Raw genomic sequence first — 21,390 nt, 5'->3', positions numbered from 1 at the left:
ATATATATACTGTGTGTGTGTGTACAACCATGTACAATAATACACCCCACACCTATGCAAATCTATGAATAGATCTTGACAATACTCCTCCTCCATAGATTTATGGCAATTTTCTCTAATCCTCAGACAGTGTATAAACAGTCTCCCTATATTTATTAACATTTTTTCATGATTCTTTTAAGTAATTTAATAAAAATAAAGACTCTCACATGATACCATACTTTCCATAGAGTGCTATTACTTCTACTTAGTTCTAATTTAGAAAACACAGATTTTTCCTCTATATTAACAAAATTTCTCCTAATACAGCTAGCAAAATTAGATTGTTTTCAGAGGATTGAGTCATTTATAAAATGGGTAATTCAGTTCAGGATCAGGATAATCAGAAGAGGTTATAATTAAGATTTGTTAAAACTATCAAGAGTAAAACATGATGCTAAAATACTAAAACTGAAATACTACAAAATTTAAAAACTGTAATCACTATTAAAATTAAGTTACTGATTTTTTCATTACGAGTTAACAAATTCTTAAGCTTAAATGGAAGAGAATTCACTTAGGCCTTTGCCCATAATACTTATTCTTAAGTATAAGCTGATTTTTTTTAAGTTTGCATTCATATGAATTAGCAAGAAAGAGAAAAAAGCAAGTATTTTATTTTATTTATTTTTTATTAACATATAATGTACTATTGGTTTCAGAGGAACAGGTCTGTTATTCATCAGTACAGGTCTGTGATTCATCACCCAGTGCTCATTACATCACATGCCCTCCTTAATGTCCATCACCCAGTTACCCCACCCCTTCACCCCCCTCCCCTCTGGCAACCAAAAGCAAGTATTTTAGAAGTACAAACCAACCTATCATCATTATTATGTCAGTTTTACTGTTACTGACATTTATTAATGTGTCAGGGTTTTGCAGCTGAAAGGTAGGAATATTGAGAGAAGTAAAGTCTTCACTGTCCTCTCCTCTGTAGGTCATGACTTTGACACTCATTCTCAATCACTCTATCCTTCCATAGCCACAGAGTTGTGGGCCCAAATTAATGGCTTTTCATCTCTTCAGGGACAATTCTTGGGGCTACATTCCTTTTGCTTCCACCCCAGCTCTTGACTCAGTTCTATATTCTCTTCCCTCTGCACTTTGCATGATCAGACTAGGGATTTCTCTTTAGCTTGTTTCTTTTTCCTAAAGTAGCCAAGAAGCGAATCCAAGAAAAATAGATGAATAATTCCAAAGACACTCTATAAACTACTCAAGTAGAGACTAACCCTGGGTATTCTCAATAGAATTATTTCTGGAAACCAAGGGAAATCAATCAAGGCCAGATTTCCTTTACTTTGACTTTATTTTAGTTAAGCACTGTTCCAATTATAAGATAAAAAGAAAGTTGGAAGAATTTCTAGAATTAATTTCAAAAAGTGATGAAAATTTCATTAAGAACACATTAAAGGTATAAGAAGCCTTCTTTTGTTAACTCTGAGTATAGTATGATTCCTCATACAGTCATAAGATCATCTGGCTCAGTGACAAAGAAGCAATAACAAGTCTATACTGGATTTTCTACTTTACAGACAAAAACAAATTTTAAATTTTATAATTTCTGTAGGACTTTCTCCAGATCATGTTGTGTGACTTAAATCTAGATTAAGAAATCCATTAAGGTAAATTAGAATTTGATCTTTTATGTATATATATATATATAAGAAAAAAATGTTTTCTTATGAGGTATGACAGTCCTCATGCAGTATCTAGAGTGTTGAAATATTCAGTATTATTTGGTGACCTCCAAGTATTTTAGATACACTTTGATAATCATATTATCATGTAAAATTATAATATAAATATGTTACTGCATAGAGAAACCATGAAAGTTATCTCTAATCCCTCATTTTTATATACTTCCTTGGGTTGTTAAGGCTTTCCTTTTTCCAGTTCAGATATTTACATTAAAGAGTACATTAAGCTCTGCACCCTTCGAAAATTTAGTAACTTTTACCATATGTTACCAGTTACTAATTACTGATCTGCAGTCTGAATTTCAATCAATATAGCTGATGTAATTATCTAATATTCATAATATTTGTGAATATTTCAGATATTCACAATATAGTATGATTGGTACAATTATAGGATTTCTGAAAGGTTCTGAGTCTAAGGAGGCTATATATGAGGTAGTATTTAATCTGAAACTAGATATTCCACAGAGTTGATATTTTAGAGGAAGAAAATAGGTATTTTCTAGGCAGACAAAAGGAAAGAAAACCATTTGAGACATAAAAGATATATTCAAAGGTATAGGCACAAGAAACCATGGGAAATATAAAATGATTCAGTTACAAAGGGTAACTGGGGAGGATGGTGTGAGGGATGTTCAACAGGTTAGTGTCAACCTTGGATGACCTAACAATCCAGGATCTTAAAGGTAATGAAAAACAACTGCTGGATTTTAAGCATCAGAGTGATATGATCATTTCCATGTTTCAGAATTTAGTAGATGAATTGAAAAAGAAAGAAATTAGAGATAAGAACACAAGTCAGGAGGCAACCCAACAGACCAGACAAAGATGACAGAAATGAACTGAAGAGACAATGATGAAATAAGAGATGAAGATGAAAACGAGAAAGTGAATTAGGAAGACATTTAAGAGTTAGGCTAGAAAATAACTTGTGATTAATAGCATGTGAAGTATAAGAAAAAAGAAGTAGAAAAACAAGTTCACAGTGTGGGTACCTGGGTGGATGGTCTATCTTTCCTAGGAAATGTAGGTCAAAGCACACATTTAGAAGATCAATTTTAAACAGGCTAAATATAAGATAGCTGTGTGTCATTCTGATAAAGATGTTTATTGGACTTCTGCATATATAAGTCCCTAAACAAACTCAACTTTTCCAAAACACATTACAATAAAAGTATGAAAATTCAAAGACAAAGAGAATCTTAAAAGCAGAGGCAGGAAATAAGCTTGTAACTTACAAGGGAAGCCCCCTAATGCTATCAGTGGATTTCTCAGCTTAAACCTTATAGGCCAGGAAAGGGTGGGATGATACATAGGCCAGGAAAGAGTGAGATGATATATTCAAAGTGCTGAAAGGAAAAAAAATGTGCTAATCAAGAATACCCTGTCAGGCAAAATTATTCTTCAGAAATGAAGGAGAAATTAAGATTTCCTCACAAAAATAAAAGCTGAAGGACTTCATCACCACTAGACCTGCCTTATGAAAAAAGGTGAGAGGAGTTCTTCAGGCTGAAATGAAAGGATGCTAATTGGTTACCTGAAAATACATGAAAATATACAGTATGCTGGTAAATAACAATATGGTCAAATTCAGAATTCTCAATACTGTATTATCATGGTATGTTAATCACATAACTCTAGCATAAAGGTGAAGAAAAAAAGGATTGAAAATAACTACAACGTCACAAATTTTTAAATGAATACTCAGTGTAAAAAGAGGTAAGTTGCAAAAGGAGGGGTAAAATGATAGGGTAGAGTTTGTGCATGTGATTAAAGTTAAGTTTTAGTTAGCATAAAATAGTTACATCTAGATGTTGTTTTATGTAAGCCTCATGGTAACCACAAAACAAAAACCCACAGTAGACACACAAAAGATAAAAAGAAGGGAGTGAAAATATACCACTAAGGAAAACCATCAATTAATAAAAGAAGACAGCAAGGAAAGTAGAAAGGAATATGAAAACTACAAAACAGTCAGAAGACAATAAGATGACATTAGTAAGTTTTTACATATCAATATATACTCTAAATATAAATTAACTCAGTTCTCTAATTAAAAGGCAAAGTGGCTGAATGGATAAAAAAAAAAGATCTAATTATATGCTGCCTACAAGAGAGTCACTTCAGCTTCAGGGACATACATGGGCTCAAAGTAAAAAAGTGAAAAAGATATTCCATTAAGTGGAAACCAGAAGTTAGTCGGGGTGGGGGGGTTATACCTTTATCAAACAAAATAAACTTCAACTCAAAAGGTGTAACAAGTGATAAAGAAAGCCATGATATAATAATGATAAAGGGTCAATGCTCAAGCAGGTATATAGCAATCATAAATACATCTGTACCCAGTGTCAGAGCACCCAAATATATTAACGGAATACTAACAGATTGAAGGGAGAAATAAACAACAATACAATAATAGTAAGGAACTTCAATATTCCATTTTTAACAATGGATTTATCATCCAGTAAGAAAGTTGATATGAAAATGTTGGACTTGAACTATAGTTATATTAAATGGACCTACAGATATATACAGAACATTCAATCCAATAGCAGCAGGATATACATTCTTCTAATGTGCACACAGAACATTCTCCAGAACAGATCATATATTAGGCTACAAGGCAAGTCTTAACAAATTTAAGAAGACTGAAATCATACCAAATATCTTTTCCAACCACAATGGTATGAAACTAGAAATCAGTAATAGGAAGAAAACTAAAAAATTCACAAACATGTGGAAATTAAACAATATACTCCTGAATAACTAATGGGTAAAAGAAATCAAAAGGGAAATAAAAAAGTATCCTGAAACAAACAAAAATGGAGACTATACCAGAACATGGGATGCAGAAAAAACAGTTCTAAGATGACTTTATAGCAATAAACACTTACATTAGAAAAAAAGAAAGATGTCAAATTAACAACTTAACAAATTAACAACACCTCAAGGAACTAGAAAAAAAGAACAAACTCAGCCCACACAGTTAGCAGAAGACAGGAAATAATAAAGATCACAGAATGGTGGTGGGAACGTAAACCGGCACAGCCACTAGAGAAAACAGTATGGGGTTCCTTAGAAAATTAAAAATAGAACTATCAGATGATCCAGAGATCTCACCTCTGCCTATATATCAAAAGGAAATGAAATCAGGATCTTTTGTTTTTTAAGATTTCCTTAATTATTTGAGAGAGAGAGAGAGAGAGAGAGAGTGAGAGAGCGCACACTCAAACAAGCACACAAAAGCCCCGCTCCAGGGAGTCGGACGCTTAACCGTGCTCCAGGGAGTCGGACGCTTAACCGACTGAGCCACCCAGGCACCACGAGCATGCAACTCTTAATCTTGGGGTCATGAGTTCAAGCCCCATGTTGGGCACAGAGCTTATTTTAAAGAAAATACTAAGGAAGAAATAACACCAAACTTGAAAACCTTCCCAGCTAATAGGAGAAGAGAGATCACTTCCTACCTGTTTTCATGAAATTATCATAATCTTGGTTCCAAAATTTGACAAAAACATTTTTAAAAAAGCAACTTGTACATATCGATGCATTAGAGATCTATTTAGAGAAAATTCTTAAATCAAAAGAAATTATTACTATGAAGTAACCACTGCACAACAAACGAGCTATTTCACACCATCACAAATCCTATCATTACTCCGAGAGAAAAGGTATGTTTTTAAATGATCTAGGTATACAAGATTTTACATAAATAATATAGTAATTTGTATCCTTATATTGAGATTAAAGTGATAGTAAAAATACAGAATTAAAAAAATTTTTTTTTAAAGATTTTATTTATTTATTTGACAGAGAGAGACACAGCGAGAGAGGGAACACAGGCAGGGGGAGTGGGAGAGGGAGAAGCAGGCTCCCCGCCGAGCAGGGAGCCCGATGCGGGGCTCGATCCCAAGACCCTGGGATCATGACCTGAGCCGAAAGCAGACGCTTAACGACTGAGCCACCCAGGCGCCCCCAGAATTAAAAATTTTTTAAAAAACTATAATAAATTTACATAGAGATGATTTAGGAATTCTTTGTGAATGGAGGACACAAGTAACCTATAATACTTACAAAACTCAGTCATTTTTGGTCTAATCCCTCTCATATTAAAACCAGGTAGAGGTTAATGTATTTTGCATTTCACTTATTCTAACTGAGCTGATAATAAAAAAAACTTTTTCCAAAAGCCTCAGAAGGCAAATATTTTAACCATCAGTCGATTTGGACATTCTTGTATAATAATTTCCCTCCTTTTTTTTTTTTTTAAAGATTTTATTTATTCATTTATTTGAGAGAGTGAGAGAGAGAGAGAGCACATGAGAGGGGGGAAGGTCAGAGGGAGAAGCAGACTCCCTGCTGAGCAGGGAGCCCGACGCGGGACTCGATCCCAGGACTCCAGGATCATGACCTGAGCCGAAGGCAGTCGCTTAACCAACTGAGCCACCCAGGCGCCCTAATAATTTCCCTCCTTAAAAATCCCTTTACAAGCACCAAAAGAGTTCCTTTTATTTTATTTATTTATATATATTTTAAGATTTTATTTATTTGAGAGAGAGAATGAGAGAGAGAGAGAGAGCACAAGAGGGGGGAACGGGAGAGGGAGAAGCAGACACCCCGAGCAGGGAGCCTGATGCGGGACTCGATCCCGGGACTCCAGGATTAGGACCCGAGCCGAAGGCAGTCGCCCAACCAATGGAGCCACCCAGGCGCCCAAAAGAGTTCCTTTTAATTAATATCACTTTCATCAGGTCCCATTTATCAAGGCTGGGTGGGTACACATGTAATGCTAAAACTGCTGCCAAATAAGTCTTATCTTGCCAGGAAGCTCATGAAAGGGATGGGCAGCTGGCCACCAGGGTTTGTCTCATAGTTACTTGGTATTTGACAAAGAATGATGCCAAACTTTCTGAAATTAATCCTGGCTGCCCAAGATTTAAATTAATGCCAGGGGTAACAAAATGTCATAACATAATTTTTAAAATAATTTAATAAACAGTAATTCCCTTCTAGAAGATTAGGCTTTTAGAATTTTATATGCACAAAATACATTACAATGCTATAATCAGTATGAGGGAATCTTAATGAATCTCATATTACATAGCTAGTTTCCTTGGTTGAACATAGTGTGGGATATGTGTGTGTGACTGCCCATTTGTGAAATACATTTGCATACATCAATAACAATAATTTATTAAGAATAATGGACAATTATAACTGATCAGAAGCAATAAGGAAATTGAAATGACTTCTGCTTATATAGTACTTTTACTTTCAAAGATTTTTCACATCAATTAACTGATTTTTATCTTCACAATAACCTGTGAGATAATTAGGTAATATTGTCATCATAAGATTGTGAATAGGTTATTCTTTCTTATTTAGAAATGTTACTTTCCCCCTCTAATCCTCATTACATCAAGGGAGATGATTAAACTTTATTATTATAAAGGCTTTTTTTTCCCTCTGCATGTGGAATCAATAAAAGGGGTTGAGTAGTCCTCAAAGCTGTAAGATACCAGATTCAGGATTAAAACATGTATATATATTAAGACATGTGTGTATATAAAGATTTGTTACATTTTAAGACTATTAGTGTACTTCAGTAAGAACATATAAGAAGGTCTCAGTTGACCTTGTCTCCTTCCTCCTTCCTGTGTCCTTTTGCAGATACTCTCCATTCCCTCTGGTACAGTCTTTCGGTATTTAAGGATGTTATAGATGACAGGGACTGCCATCCTCTCCTCCCATCCTCCCCCAAAATATCAGACTCCTTAGATAATATGCCACACTCCATATTTTTCACTGATTCTGTTCTTTATCAAAACTTTCATAGTTCCCTGATTTTACTAGGTATTTTTGTCTTAATCTAATAAACTTAATAATGTTAAGGTACAAATTACTGTGAATTATCTAATACATCAACTCACCTGAGAAAATTGTATCCAACAGAGGAACCAGAAAGGCAATGGTTTCTTACTCAAAGGGATAATTAGAAGAGGTAGAGATTCAGTCAGTCTGGTGGGAAAGCAGAGGTCAGCCTGGTGTTTCTTGTTTGGTCATACTGCTTAGTCAACTGCTTCACCATCTACTAATAAAGCTATCTGGGTACACGAAGGCTAAGGAGGCAATGAGTTCTGCCTGGATGTACTTACAGGTCACCGTGGATGAGTCCATAGATCTGTGGCATGCTCTGATGATAGATTCCTCTCAAAATAACTATGAGGAGAATCACCACAAAGGCCGGAACTCCCCAACTCAGAAGGAAAAACAGCAGATATCTCCTCTCTGTGTGTTCATCGTTCATCACCAGTACATACCAGAAATTCACAGACTAAGGAAGGAAAGAGAACATGAAATGAACAAGTTCTGGTCTAATGATGCCATGCTCACCTGGCTTGGGCATGTAGCGTTACGGACCAACCAAGGGCTAGCATTACTTAATAATTGTTTTTTTTTTTTTTGACAGAGAGAGACACAGCGAGAGAGGGAACACAAGCAGGGGGAGTGAGGGAGGGAGAAGCAGGCTTCCCGTTGAGCAGGGAGCCCGATGCGGGGCTCGATCCCAGGACCCTGGGATCATGACCTGAGCCGAAGGCAGACGCTTAACCATCTGAGCCACCCAGGCGCCCCTGTTTTTTGTTTTTGTTTGTTCTTTAGTTCATATATTCATTCTTTCATACACCCAAGAAACTCAGGATACCTCAAAAAACTTGAAACACTGAAAAATATTTATTGTACTTTTTACTTTCCTTTGATTTATTTTCAGCCATAGTCATCTGTGATTGTTCTGTGCATATTGAAGAAACATACACTGATATTCAAACCTACTTCCCATGTGAACAGCTTCATGATGATAATGAAGTGAGCAGCCCTTTGTTCCAGACTTTTCGACAACTTTTTTTTTTTTGAAAGATTTTATTTATTTATTTGACAGAGAGAGACACAGCGAGAGAGGGAACACAAGCAGGGAGAGTGGAGAGGGAGAAGCAGGCTTCCCGCTGAGCAGGGAGCCCGAGGTGGGGCTCAATCCCAGGACCCCATGACCTGAATCGAAGGCAGACACTTAACGACTGAACCACCCAGGCGCCCTTGACAACTTTTTAAAAGGTTTTTATTTATATTTTTTAGAGAGCGCGAGAGAGAACACATCGGGGGGAAGGGGCAGAGTGAAAGGCAGAGAGAGAATCTCAAGCCGACTCCCGAGTGAGCACGGAGCCCGACGCAGGGCTCAATCTCACTCTGAGATCATGAGTTCAACTGAAATCAAGAGTCAGTTGCTTAACTGACTGAGCCAGCCAGGCGCCTATGACAGGGCTAGACACTTTTTCAGGGAATGGGTATATAATTGTGAAGATATCCCCATGCCAGTTCCCAGCAGGAGACATATATGAGTAAACAGAAAATGACTTCACAGAGGAAAAAAAAATACTGTGAAGGGGTAGGCTTTGTACCTGTTTTTCTTTCTGTTTATGTGCTCTTTTTTTCATTCATTTACCTGACAATTATTTATTGAGTGCTTATTAAATTTCAGGGACCAGCCCAAGCATGGGGGATATAAAAGTGAAAGAGATAGGGGAGGTATTTGCTTTCCTTTATGTTAGTTTCCAAACAAGTGGGAAAGAAATCATTAAGGAAAATATTTATTTTATATTTATAGCCTATTTAATATCCATTATTTTTTATTAAAATAAAAATATAAAAAGGAGGGGCACCTGGGTGGCTCCGCTGGTTAAGCATCTGCCTTTGGCTCAGGTCATGACCCCACGGTCTTGGGATAGAGCCCCACATCGGGCTCCCTGCTCGGAGGGGAGTCTGCTTTCCCCTCTCCCTTCGCCTGCCACTCTGCCTATTTGTGTTCTCTCTCTCTCAAATAAATAAATAAATAAATAAATAAATAAATAAATAAATAAAATCTTTAAAAATATATAAAAAGGATAGTATATAGAGGGGGATAAGAGGACACATTAGATAAACAGAATAAGAAAACAAAATGTTCTTATTGGCCCCAAATCCTGCACTTAGCTCCTACACTTAAGCCAAATCTAGAACGTATGTTTTCTTGTGTTCTTTTTCCATTAGAGCACTTACATTTAATTATCATTTAGTACAGAAACAACACTGAATGTCATATGTATTTTACACAAAGATACTTCTTCACTAGATAAATCCCCCTTCTCAGTTTCTTATGGTGGAAAAAGTGTGAGTATAGATAAATTACATATATACACATACATACATATATATGTATTCATATATACATCAGAGGGATAATCAGTAGCAAGCAACAACAATCCCATAGCTTCAGTTTCCTCATGTATACAATGAGGTTACTATAAAGATTAAATGAGATATTATGTATAAAGTGCTGAGCACTTCTTAGAACTTCACCATTGGGAAATGTTGCCACCTCCCTTAAATCTCCTATTAGGATGTCAGTGTGAAAGACAAAAGATAAATAGTTTAGGACCAAAAGTAAGCTGGCATACAATGGAAGCTCTTTCTATGTGATAAATAAACATGGCTTATGTTCATGGGAAGGCTTTCAGGTGCTGTTTATGGAGGCTTCTAAGTTAAGACTCTATCTGAACCAAATCAGCCTTGAGGGATCAGTATTGATTGGGCTAAACCAGGAAAAAATAAAAATGTTTGGCTACTTGGAGATTTTTGTCTCTGAATTTTATTTCCTGTCAGCACTCCATATCTTTATGTACATCTGCATATATCTGTAATTATGAAGCATGTTTTGAGTTGTTGCTTATGTAAATTTGTTCTAACTTCTTTTTCAAATCATTAAATCCAACAGGGTTTTTCCCCTTCTTTCCATAATTAGTACAGGGACATGCACCCAAGTAAGTGGGACTGTATCAGGTATCCTGACACCGAGGTGATCAAACTGCCTGTTAGAGAATGAAAATTCAGGCAAAGGAAAGATGATGAGCCCATCTCCAAAATAAAAATGCTATTTATTTTAAATAGATGTTTGTGTGTACCCATATAAGATGGTAACTCAGGGGTGTTGTTGGTGGAAGAATCAGAAAGGAGAGCATGGTAAATGACTTCTAAGTTGATTCATCATGATAGAGATTGGGATATTTCCAACATGTCTGCTTTTATGAAAATGGACATTAGTTCCATCAGTTAGAATCACCCAACCTTTCAGCAATTGTCTGACCTTTACCAGAGACTCAGATAAGACTGAGACAAGTAGAACTGTTAGATTTGTACACTCATGGCTTCTGCTCCAAAGAGCTCAAGGCGCAGTGTTGCTGTACAGTCAATTAAGCAAAACAAGTTCCTATAGTGACAAGCTTTTGTTAACTTAAAAAAAAAAAATCCCTTTTCTTCCCAAAAGAATCAACCACTGAGGTGTACCCTAAGGACAACATTTCCCATTGTATAGGGTTTTTTTCTTTTTTTCCTTTTTGCTATAGAATTGAAATACTATGGGGGCACCTGGGTGGCTCAGTTGTTAAGCGTCTGCCTTCGGCTCAGGTCATGATTCCAGGTCCTGGGATCGAGCCCCGCATTGGGCTCCCCGCTCCGCGGGAAGCCTGCTTCTCCCTCTCCCACTCCCACTGCTGTGTTCCCTCTCTCGCTGTATCTCTTTCTGTCAAATAAATAAAATCTTCAAAAAAAAAAAAAAAAGAATTGAAATACTATGTAATTAAATGATGTTTAATTATTTTAGAAATACCATATGGCCCAAACTAAGATTTGTTTTGACTAGCTAACTTCAAGTTTTACTTGAATTTTAAGATATTTTAATATAGTGTGGTAGGTACTTTTTGGGATATGCCTAGGTCATGAGTTCTCCTTCTTAGAACCCTATCTCATCCCACATATGCAGAGTGGGTTCATGACCCTGCTCCTCCATCCATAGCTGATTTGATCTGGGGTAGAAGTCGGTCCCAGGCTGGGCTAATCATGAATCATTGAATTCCTTGAAATTCAGTGACAGTCTAAGCTGGTCAGCTGGAAAAAGAGGACATACGAACTTTGGTGGGGATAGACAAAAGCACAGTGGAGAGAGTGTGTTTTTATAGAATAGATAAAAGTTCTTATAGTTCTTGGGTTCAGTAAGTTATCCTATATGCTTATTATTTCTTTTATGATTTAAATGTTTGCTTAAATTAGCTCAATTTAGTTTTTCTTTGTTGTTATAAGAAAAAAAGAAATTGAGGTATATATTGCTATTCAAAAGCAGTGGAATTAAAACCCCCTGTTACTACCATTCTCTAAACAGAGAAAACAGCGGAGCATTGACTACATTCTTTTCCTTGTAATCATGGTTCCTCTTTTGTAATTTAAGAGTATTTAAAGACTATTTATTATGTTTGCATAATAATTTTATGTTGATAGACACATAGCATATGTGATCTGTGTGCTTTGGTGTCTGGGTGATTATTCAGTGTTGGAACTAATGAAATTTTGAAAACTCAATACAAGTTAAAGGGTGTCACTCTCACCCAAACATGATTCAAGTGGACTGGGCATGGCTTACTATTCACTGCCCATAAGATGTTTTTCCTGCCAAACACTAACCACTAACTGTGAACTGAAAATGTTAATAGTTAGGTCTCCATTTATATTTCTATCTCTAAGCTTTAAAAATTTTGTTAGAACCATCTTATGGGCCATCTCAAGACATCATCACTATGTAGTCATGTTACATTTTTAGCCAGAATATTATCCCCGGGTTGCCTGAGTGGCTCAGTCAGTTAAGCACCTGACTCTTGATTTCAGCTCAGGTTGTGACCTCAGGTTTGTGGGATCCAGCCCTATGCTGGTCATGGAGTCTGCTTACGGTTCTCTCTGCCCCTCCCCACTCTACCCCTCTCTCCCTCTCTAAAAACAAACAAAACCCCCCCAAAACCCCCAACCCCCCCCAAAAGTTATCCCCCAATTTAACCAACTACATTAATCCAACTTGACTATACTTCATACACACAGATATATATTCCTAGCATTAACGTAATGAAGGCTGAAGGCAAGCCCTAAAAGATTCAAAATATTTTCAGCTTTAGTAACCAAATTAGACACTTCAAAAGAGACAACTGAATAAAATGTTTTGCAGTGTTTAAAATTTGATGATGTTACCACAGTCACATCTCTAATGTCACTTCTAAACACTGGTCCATTTGAATTATCACCTTCTTATTTCTGTCAATGCTCACCAGTGAAGGATGATGTATTTTATTTGCACACTTATCACAATTACCAGCATTTCAAGATTACATAAGTGAAAAGAGGCAAGGATCTGTACTCAGAAAACTACAGAACACTCATGAAAGAAATTGAGGAAGACACAAAGAAATGGAAAAACGTTCCATGCTCATGGATTGGAAGAACAAATGTTGTTAAAATGTCTATGCCACCTAGAGCAATCTATACATTCAAAGCAATCCCTATAAAAATACCATCAACTTTTTTCACAGAGCTGGAACAAATAATCCTCAAATTTGTACGGAACCAGAAAAAAACCCAAATAGCCGAAGGAATGTTGAAAAAGAAAACCAAAGCTGGTGGCATCACAATTCTGGACTTCAAGCTATATTACAAAGCTGTAACCATCAAAACAGTATGGAACTGGCACAAAAACAGACACACGGATCAAGGAAACAGAACAGAGAACCCAGAAATGGACCGTCAACTTTATGGTCAACTAATCTTCAACAAAGCAGGAAAGAATATCCAATAGAAAAAAGATAGTCTCTTCAACAAACAGTGTTGGGAAAATTGGATAGCCACATGCAGAAGAATGAAACTGGACCATTTCCTTACACCATACACAAAAATAGACTCAAAATGGATGAAAGACCTAAATGTGAGACAGGAATCCATCAAAATCCTAGAGGAGAATACAAGCAGCAGCCTGTTTGATTTCAGCTGCAGCAACTTCTTGGTAGACACATCTTCAAAGGCAAGAGAAACAAGGGCAAAAATGAACGATTGGGACTTCACCAAGATAAAAAGCTTCTGCACAGCAAAGGAAACCATCAACAAAACCAAATGACAAACCGGCATTTGCAAATGTCTTATCAGATAAAGGGCTAGTATCCAAAAATCTTACAAAGATTCAACTCCCAAAGAACAAAAACTCCCAAAAAACTCAACACCCAAAGAACAAATAATCCAATCAAGAAATGGCCAGAAGACATGAACAGACATTTCTCCAAAGAAGACATACAAATGGCCAAAAGACACATGAAAAAGTGCTCAACATCACTCGGCATCAGGGAAATCCAAATCAAAACCACAATGAGATACCACCTCACACCAGACAGAATGGCTAAAATTAACAAGTCAGGAAATGACAGATATTAGTGAGGATGTGGAGAAAGGAGAACCCTCTTACACTGTTGGTGGGAATGCAAGCTGGTGCGGCCACTCTGGAAAACAGATTGGAGGTTCCTCAAAAAGTTGAAAATAGAGTTACTCTATGACATAGCAATTGCACTACTGGGTATTTATCCCCAAAATACAAATGTAGTGGTCAGAAGGGGCACCTGCACCCCAATGTTTATAGCAGCAATGTCCACAATAGCCAAACTGTGGAAAGAGCCCAGATGTCCATTGACAGATGAATAAAGATGTGATACAGGGGCGCCTGGGTGGCTCAGTTGGTTAAGCATCTGCCTTTGGCTCAGGTCATGATTCCAGAGTCTTGGGACTGAGCCCCACATCTGGTTGCCTGTTCAGCAGGGAGTCTGCTTCTCCCTCTCCCTCTGCCCCTCCCCACCCCACTGCTCGTGCTCTGTCTCTCTCTTCTCTCAAATAAATAAATAAAGCCTTAAAAAAAAAAAGATGTGGTGTGTGTATATATACACACACACACATATATATACAGATTTTATTTTTATTTTTTAAAAGATTTTATTTATTTGACAGAGATAGAGTGAGAGCAAGAGCAAGAGAGAGAGAGAGAGAGAGTGCACAAGCAGGGGGATCTGCAGGCAGAGGGAGAAGCAGGCTCCCTGCTGAGCAAGGAGCCCAACGCTCGACTGGATCCCAGGAGCCTGGGATCATGACCTGAGCTGAAGGCAGACGCTTACCCAACTGAGCCACCCAGGTGTCCCATTTGGTGCAAATTTTAAAATGTTAAATGGAATAGTTTATGAGAGGAAGAATGGAACCAATATTTACTAATTGGGTAGTAAATGTAGACCCCATATTAAACTATATCTCATTTAATCAAGACAACTGTTTTCCTAACTTTCATCATAGTTTTTTTTTTCCTTACACACAAAAGGAAGCTGAGGATGGAAGTATATTTCCCAAAACTAGTAACTGAAGCTGTCAGAATTTAAACTGATTCTGATTAAGATGAAATCCAACCAAAATGCCCAGATACAATTTAGGTCAAATATAGATAGGAATAAACTAAAAGAATGTGTGTTTGTAAACATGTTTACTTACACTTTTTTTTAAAATTTAATTTATTTCAGAGAGAGTGTGCACGAGCATGAGTCGGGGGCAGGGGCAGAGGGAGAAGCAGACTCCCCACTGAGCAGGAATCCCAGGAGGGACCCTGGGATCCTGACCTGAGCCGAAGGCAAACGCTTAACCAACTGAGTCACCCAGGTGCCCCTGCTTACATTCTTACATAGACATGTCTATTTATTTTTACAAAACATTTTCAGTGACTACTGCTACTATTTTCCAATGCCACATGGGAAAAAATGAAGACTTACCTTGTTAATTAATTATCATAGGTCATAATTATGCTTTCATATCCTCCATAAATACAAATTCATTAGTTTACTCATATCATAATATAATGTATATTAGTATATTTAGAAAATATAAAGATGAAATGTTTTTTTTTTTTAAGTTAAAAACAGGCTGCTTGGACCCCATACATTTTTATGCTGTATGGGTAAGATTGGTATCTAGCCTGTTATTTAATATTTGGTTATTAATCGTGTCACCCGAAACCTTGGATTGATTTATAGTATCAAGTTTAGTCAGAGATCATGGATGCTATTAATCCTGTCATTATCATACGTTCTTAGTCATTTATTTCAGAGAAGAGAATAAGAAATGTTACCATGTCCTTGTTCTAGCTATCCTCTCTTTCTTAGTAATTTTTGCATGAAATAAATTGCAAGGCCTTTTGAGGACTAGAGAATTCTGTATTTCCTGGGTATGTCATTTTTTTCTTGGTAATTACCAGTCTGTTGTCCTTAATACCTTTGATGTCCCACCCTGCACTCTCCCTAACCCCGGATGCCCAATTGAATCAGTGACAAGAAAAACATGGCTAGTTTTAGCATTTCCCTTCTTCTTGCTATGCCTGGCACTAAGTAGCCTTTCTGCCAAGGAATAAAATGTGTATTTGCCTCTTCATAGCCTGATCTTACAGAAAAATTAAGGCACAAGAAATAAATGGTCAAGTATAATTGTAGAATGATTTCTAACAATATTCCACCATTTAAAATATATGTTCATCAAGTAAGCTTTAGTTTCAAAATAAAACATTATACTGTTTCCCTAAGCATGAAATCAACAAACTGCTGCAGCAATCTAAGGTTTGGATATTGTTCATAATTGAAGCAGATTGCTATACGATTTAGTGACAGGAAATGATTATAGAACTGGGCCAAATGAATATACAGAAAAATTAAGTTTCTATTTACCTATATAATATACTGATACCTCAAATAATTTACTTGTGATTTATCCCTTCATAGGTTAACTCATGGTCTGGCAGTCCATCTCATAGTGTATTTCATGTAAATGTTAATAGTAAAGGCATAAATTCTAGGAATTTATTCTAAGAATACTCCATAAGTAAATAAATATTCAGAATGCAAGGATGTTCAAGGAAACATTGTTTATAATAGCAAAAATAACTGGAAGTAACTAGCATTTCATTAATAAGAGAATAGAAAAATAAACTATTGAATAGCCATATTATGGAATGGAAAAAAGTGTATCTGTACTTGGTAAATGTATATATATACAAAAACTTATATGCACTATACATAAGTAAATATATATATACACACACAAGAACAAATACATATGTGCTTTTTATATATTTATAAACATTTGTATATTTGTGGAATATTTCTGGAAAGATACACAGGAAACCATTAACAGTGTTTACCTTTGGGAGTAGGGTTGAGGGTAAAGCAGAGAGTGGAGAGTGTGTGAAATAGGGAGAAACAGATGTACTTTTCATTTTATATTACTCTTCAGTGTTTGATTATGTTTTGTACCATTAGCATATGCTATTTCTAAGATGAAAGCAAAGCAAAACAGAAAAAGGAAATGAAAATAGAACAATAAAAACTAGGAAAATAGGGCGCCTGGGTGGCTCAGTTGGTTAAGCGACTGCCTTCGGCTCAGGTCATGATCCCAGGGTCCTGGGATCGAGTCCCGCATCGGGCTCCCTGCTCTGTGGGGAGCCTGCTTCTCCCTCTCCCCCTCCCCCTGCTTGTGTTCCCTCTCTCGCTGTGTCTCTCTCTGTCAAATAAATAAATAAAATCTTAAAAAAAAAAAAAATTAGGAAAATAGAGTAAACATATTACAAGAGTTTCAATTCTCACTGTCAATCCTTCTCAAAGTAGACAAGACCTGCTGTTTTAAGGAAGTGGGAAATTATTTCAGTAATTTCACAGAATGATTTTACATGATGAGCAAACAGAAGGATAAGTCAAGTTCCATGGCCTCAAAGGGAATTTGTGAGTTGTTTGCTTAAAAAAAAGAAGCAAAATAATTTGTTACTATATTCCCATCATTGGTGGTGTAACTTCTTGTCAGAAAAAAGGGGAGGCCTCGGGTGCCTGGGTGGCTCAGTCGTTAAGCCTCTGCCTTCGGCTCAGGTCGTGGTCCTGGGGTCCTGGGATCGAGCCCCTGCATTGGGCTCCCTGCTCAGTGGGGAGTCTGCTTCTCCCTCTCACACTCACCTTGCTTGTGTTCCCTTTCTCTCTGTCAAATAAAAAAATAAAATCTTTTAAAAAATAAAAGAAAAAGGGGGAGGCCAAAAGAAACAGAGTGAAGGTCACCAGTTATAGGTCCTGCGATGAGCCACGCAGGGACTTTAGTAAGAGGTTAGAGGTTATTTATATAGCTTGCTGAAGCTTTATAGCTAGATGGTATCTGCCTCACTCTAAGTCTCTCCCACTATGATCAAGTAAATTCTCTTTTGGAAAAAAAATGTAAATTATACTGGAAAAGCAGAGTTTTCAACATGTTTCAAAATCTATGAAATACTGGCCACACATATTTGTTTAGCCAGTAACATTGGGTAAATCTGTATGGAGTGCACGGTCTGTGCCAGGTACAATTCCAAGCTCTTTTCATGTCCGAATTCATTTTGTCTCTCCACAGTCCTCAAAGACAGCTACTGTTATTACAAATCTGATTACTCAGATAAAAATCTAGGCTCAGAAAACTTAAGAACCAGTTTACCAATAAAATCTTTCTTTAGCTACTCTAAAGTATAATCCAATTTTACTCTAATGTATTAAAAGTATATGACAGAGAAGTAAAAGTTCAAGATAAAGTCATTTAAATGCATTTTTTTCTAAGATTGAAGATATGATGCAGATCAAAATAAACAGGAATTCTGATAGGCTAAATCCAATTTTTAAAAGTTAATGGTTGGGCGCCTGGGTGGCTCAGCTGGTTAAGCGACTGCCTTCGGCTCAGGTCATGATCCCGGAGTCCTGGGATGGAGTCCCACATCGGGGTCCCGGCTCGGCGGGGAGCCTGCTTCTCCCTCTGACCCTATCCCCTCTCATGCTGTTTCTCTCTCTCTCTCACTCTCTCAAATAAATAAATAAAATCTTAAAAAAAAAAAGTTAATGGTTAACTTTTTGTCATAAGCTATGCACACACATACATTTATCAAATTCTTTCCTACACTGTTAAAAATATGAAGTAGAGGGGCGCCTGGGTGGCTCAGTTGGTTGAGCATCTGTCTTTGGCTCAGGTCCTGGGATCGAGCCCCACATCGGGGGGGGGGGTCCCTGCTCAGCGGGTAGTCCGCTTCTTCTTCTCCTCTGCCCCTCCCTCCCAGCCAATGAGCTCTCTCACCTCTCTCTCTGTCAAATAAACAAAATCTTTTAAAAAATATGAAGTAGGATTACTAAAATGTTAATTTTTTTCCCCCAAAAGTTTTAACCCTAATTGACTAGCAGGATTGAATTAACAGGAGCCTGATCTTTTACACAAGTTTTAAAAATAGATTCTAGGGTTTTTTTTTAAAGATTTAGTAGACAGTATTTTACAAATAGGAAAACACAGGTTGGTAAAGGGACAACCTCTTCCCACAAAATAACTCATTAGAAGTAACCTACCTAGAATCAAAAGTTATTGAATTTTTCCCTTGTGGTCACACCACAAACCATGAAAAATGTGTGGTGTACCATCTGAAATACATTAAACTTCACTGGTACTTTAAATAGTTTTCCTAACCATCAGCCATACAGAAATCTAATTAGCTTACTAAATGTTCATCGGCCACAATTTTATTGACTTAAGACTGGAAAAAGAGATATAGAAAACACCATATCTATTAAGTTGGGTGAAATCTTATATGTGATCCCATCTAATGCTCCCCCAAAGCAGGAAAACGTTTTGAAAGTTGGTCATTTCCCCCTGTTTGAATACACTTCACCAACTGGATGCTTTCTGCTTGAAGGAACAGACTCTTCAATTTTGACAGTTTTACTGGCTATCAAAGTTCTTAACTGAATCAAAATTTGCTTCTCTAATTTTTGACCCATTTGTTCAATCCTTCCAAATGGACCTGCAGTCCATTCCTTCTTTCCTATAGCAGCCCTTCCAGTGTTTGTAGATAGCCATCACATCACTCTCAATTCTTTGCAGGTTAGCTATCTCCAGCTGACTCAAAGTTTCTTACAGGACTATTTCCAACTTCTCATTGGCTGGTTAATGCTCCTGGTGAAACATGATTCATGAACGTGGTTACAGGGTCCCAAGCTTGCCTTGAACATTTGTAGATTACAATGTAACCACAATGCCCTCACCTGCCTCTATGCTGTTACTAAAGTAACCTAGGTCTGTGTTGTTTTTTTAGTGTTTTAAGCAATCTGGTCACACATTTGATTGCTACTAACTTTGTGTTAAATTAAATATTTCAAGTTCTTTAGACCTTAACCCCCATCCGATTATGTCTCTTTCACTCTAGTTTTCAATCTGTCACAGGACTTTCTCTATATTGATTCTAACCCAGGCAGCTTGCTGTTTTAGCTGTCTTTTCAGCTCCATATCATCTGCATACCTGATAAAAGTTTCCTGTGTCTTCATCCAAGTCATTCATCAAAAACTGAGTAGGTCACATGGACAAAGACCTTCTGCACAACACTGGGGACCTCAGTCCAAGCAGACAAATAACAACATACACATGATGCACATAGAAAGTTCAGCTTTGATAAACTCCTAAAAAAATTTTGCAATCAGAGAATCTAGCAAGTATTATTTTAATTTCAGCAAATATTAAGTTTTACGTTATATGCTTTAGATTTAGCTTTACTTTTTTTTATTTTGGGGCGATTTTAAGAACACCATAAACTTTCCATAATTAGAGCTGCTTAAGACCTATGGAATAATAATTCTATGAGGAAGGAATTATTACCTTCACATGCAGATTTAGAAACAAAACTTGGGAAGAGTCAGTAACTTGATTACAAAGATAGTGGCAAAACCAGAATTCAAACCCAGATTCAGGGCTCTAATTATTGCAACTGGTTCTATTAACTAAATAATTCAGTTCAGTTCTCCCTACAGCTGTAATATTGTACCTGGGAAAATATCCCTTCCATGAGTCTGTATGGTAGTCTCACATGCTTTCATTACTGCAGTACAGTGGAAACCCCACATCAACAAGAAACAAGAATATGCAAATGATTGAATGCATCTGTTTACATAAAATACTTCACAAGCATACTAAAAAAAAAAAAATACATGTGAAACTATTTCTATCATACAAAAGATTTAACAATACTATTATGCAGAAAGCATTACCAAAGGTAACATTTCATTTAGTTGAGCCATTTAATTGATGACATTAATACTACTGAATTGGATCCAACTTTCATATCTGCCTTTTTTTATCAAGCAAATCAGCGTAGGATAATAAAGGGAATTTGGGATTTTAGTCAGAAAAGGAAGAGTTCAAGTCTCTTCCCAACATTTACTAGTTCCTCAGAAGAGTATACTAGGACTCTTTGGGTCTCGCCCCCATACTTTCTCCCAAAGTGATCTCTTCCAAAGCAATGGATTCATTTTCCAACTGTAAGTCAACAATTTTCTAAAGTATTTATATAGCATGGGCCTCTGTTCTGAGATTTAGTCCTATGTATCCTCCTCCTCTCAGAGTCCCCACTGGAGGTCTCACACTGGAGGAACTTCACGCTCCATATGTTCTAAAATTCGCATCAGCCTTCCTGCAATTGCCAGGGGTAAGTTCAAGGTACCACCATCCATCCAGCCACTCAACACCAGAAACTTGGGAAACATCTTTGGTTCCACCTTCTGCATTCTTCTTAACCAATCTCTACATTCTATTGTTGTACTTAAAAAAGAAAAGAAAGAAAAAAGAAAAGAAAAGAAAAGAAAAGAAAGAGAGAAAGAAAGAAAGAAAGAAAGAAAGAAAGAAAGAAAGAAAGAAAGA

General features: G+C 36.8%; 1 protein-coding gene across 1 annotated transcript in view; it reads right to left on the bottom strand.

The window, feature by feature from the left end:
• ADGRV1 (adhesion G protein-coupled receptor V1) overlaps nucleotides 1–21,390 on the bottom strand; it is a 556,689-nt gene that overhangs the window by 152,549 nt on the left and 382,750 nt on the right. Inside the window, exon 85 of the mRNA XM_035014847.1 lies at nucleotides 7,898–8,076. Within this exon, the coding sequence (XP_034870738.1) occupies nucleotides 7,898–8,076 (179 nt within the window). The remainder of the gene's footprint in view (nucleotides 1–7,897; nucleotides 8,077–21,390) is intronic.

Source organism: Mirounga leonina, unplaced genomic scaffold (assembly GCF_011800145.1).
Source record: "Mirounga leonina isolate KUSES-001 unplaced genomic scaffold, KU_Mleo_1.0 Mir_168, whole genome shotgun sequence".
In the NCBI taxonomy this organism is placed as follows: Eukaryota; Metazoa; Chordata; class Mammalia; order Carnivora; family Phocidae; genus Mirounga; species Mirounga leonina.
This window is presented reverse-complemented; position numbering and strand designations above follow the sequence as displayed.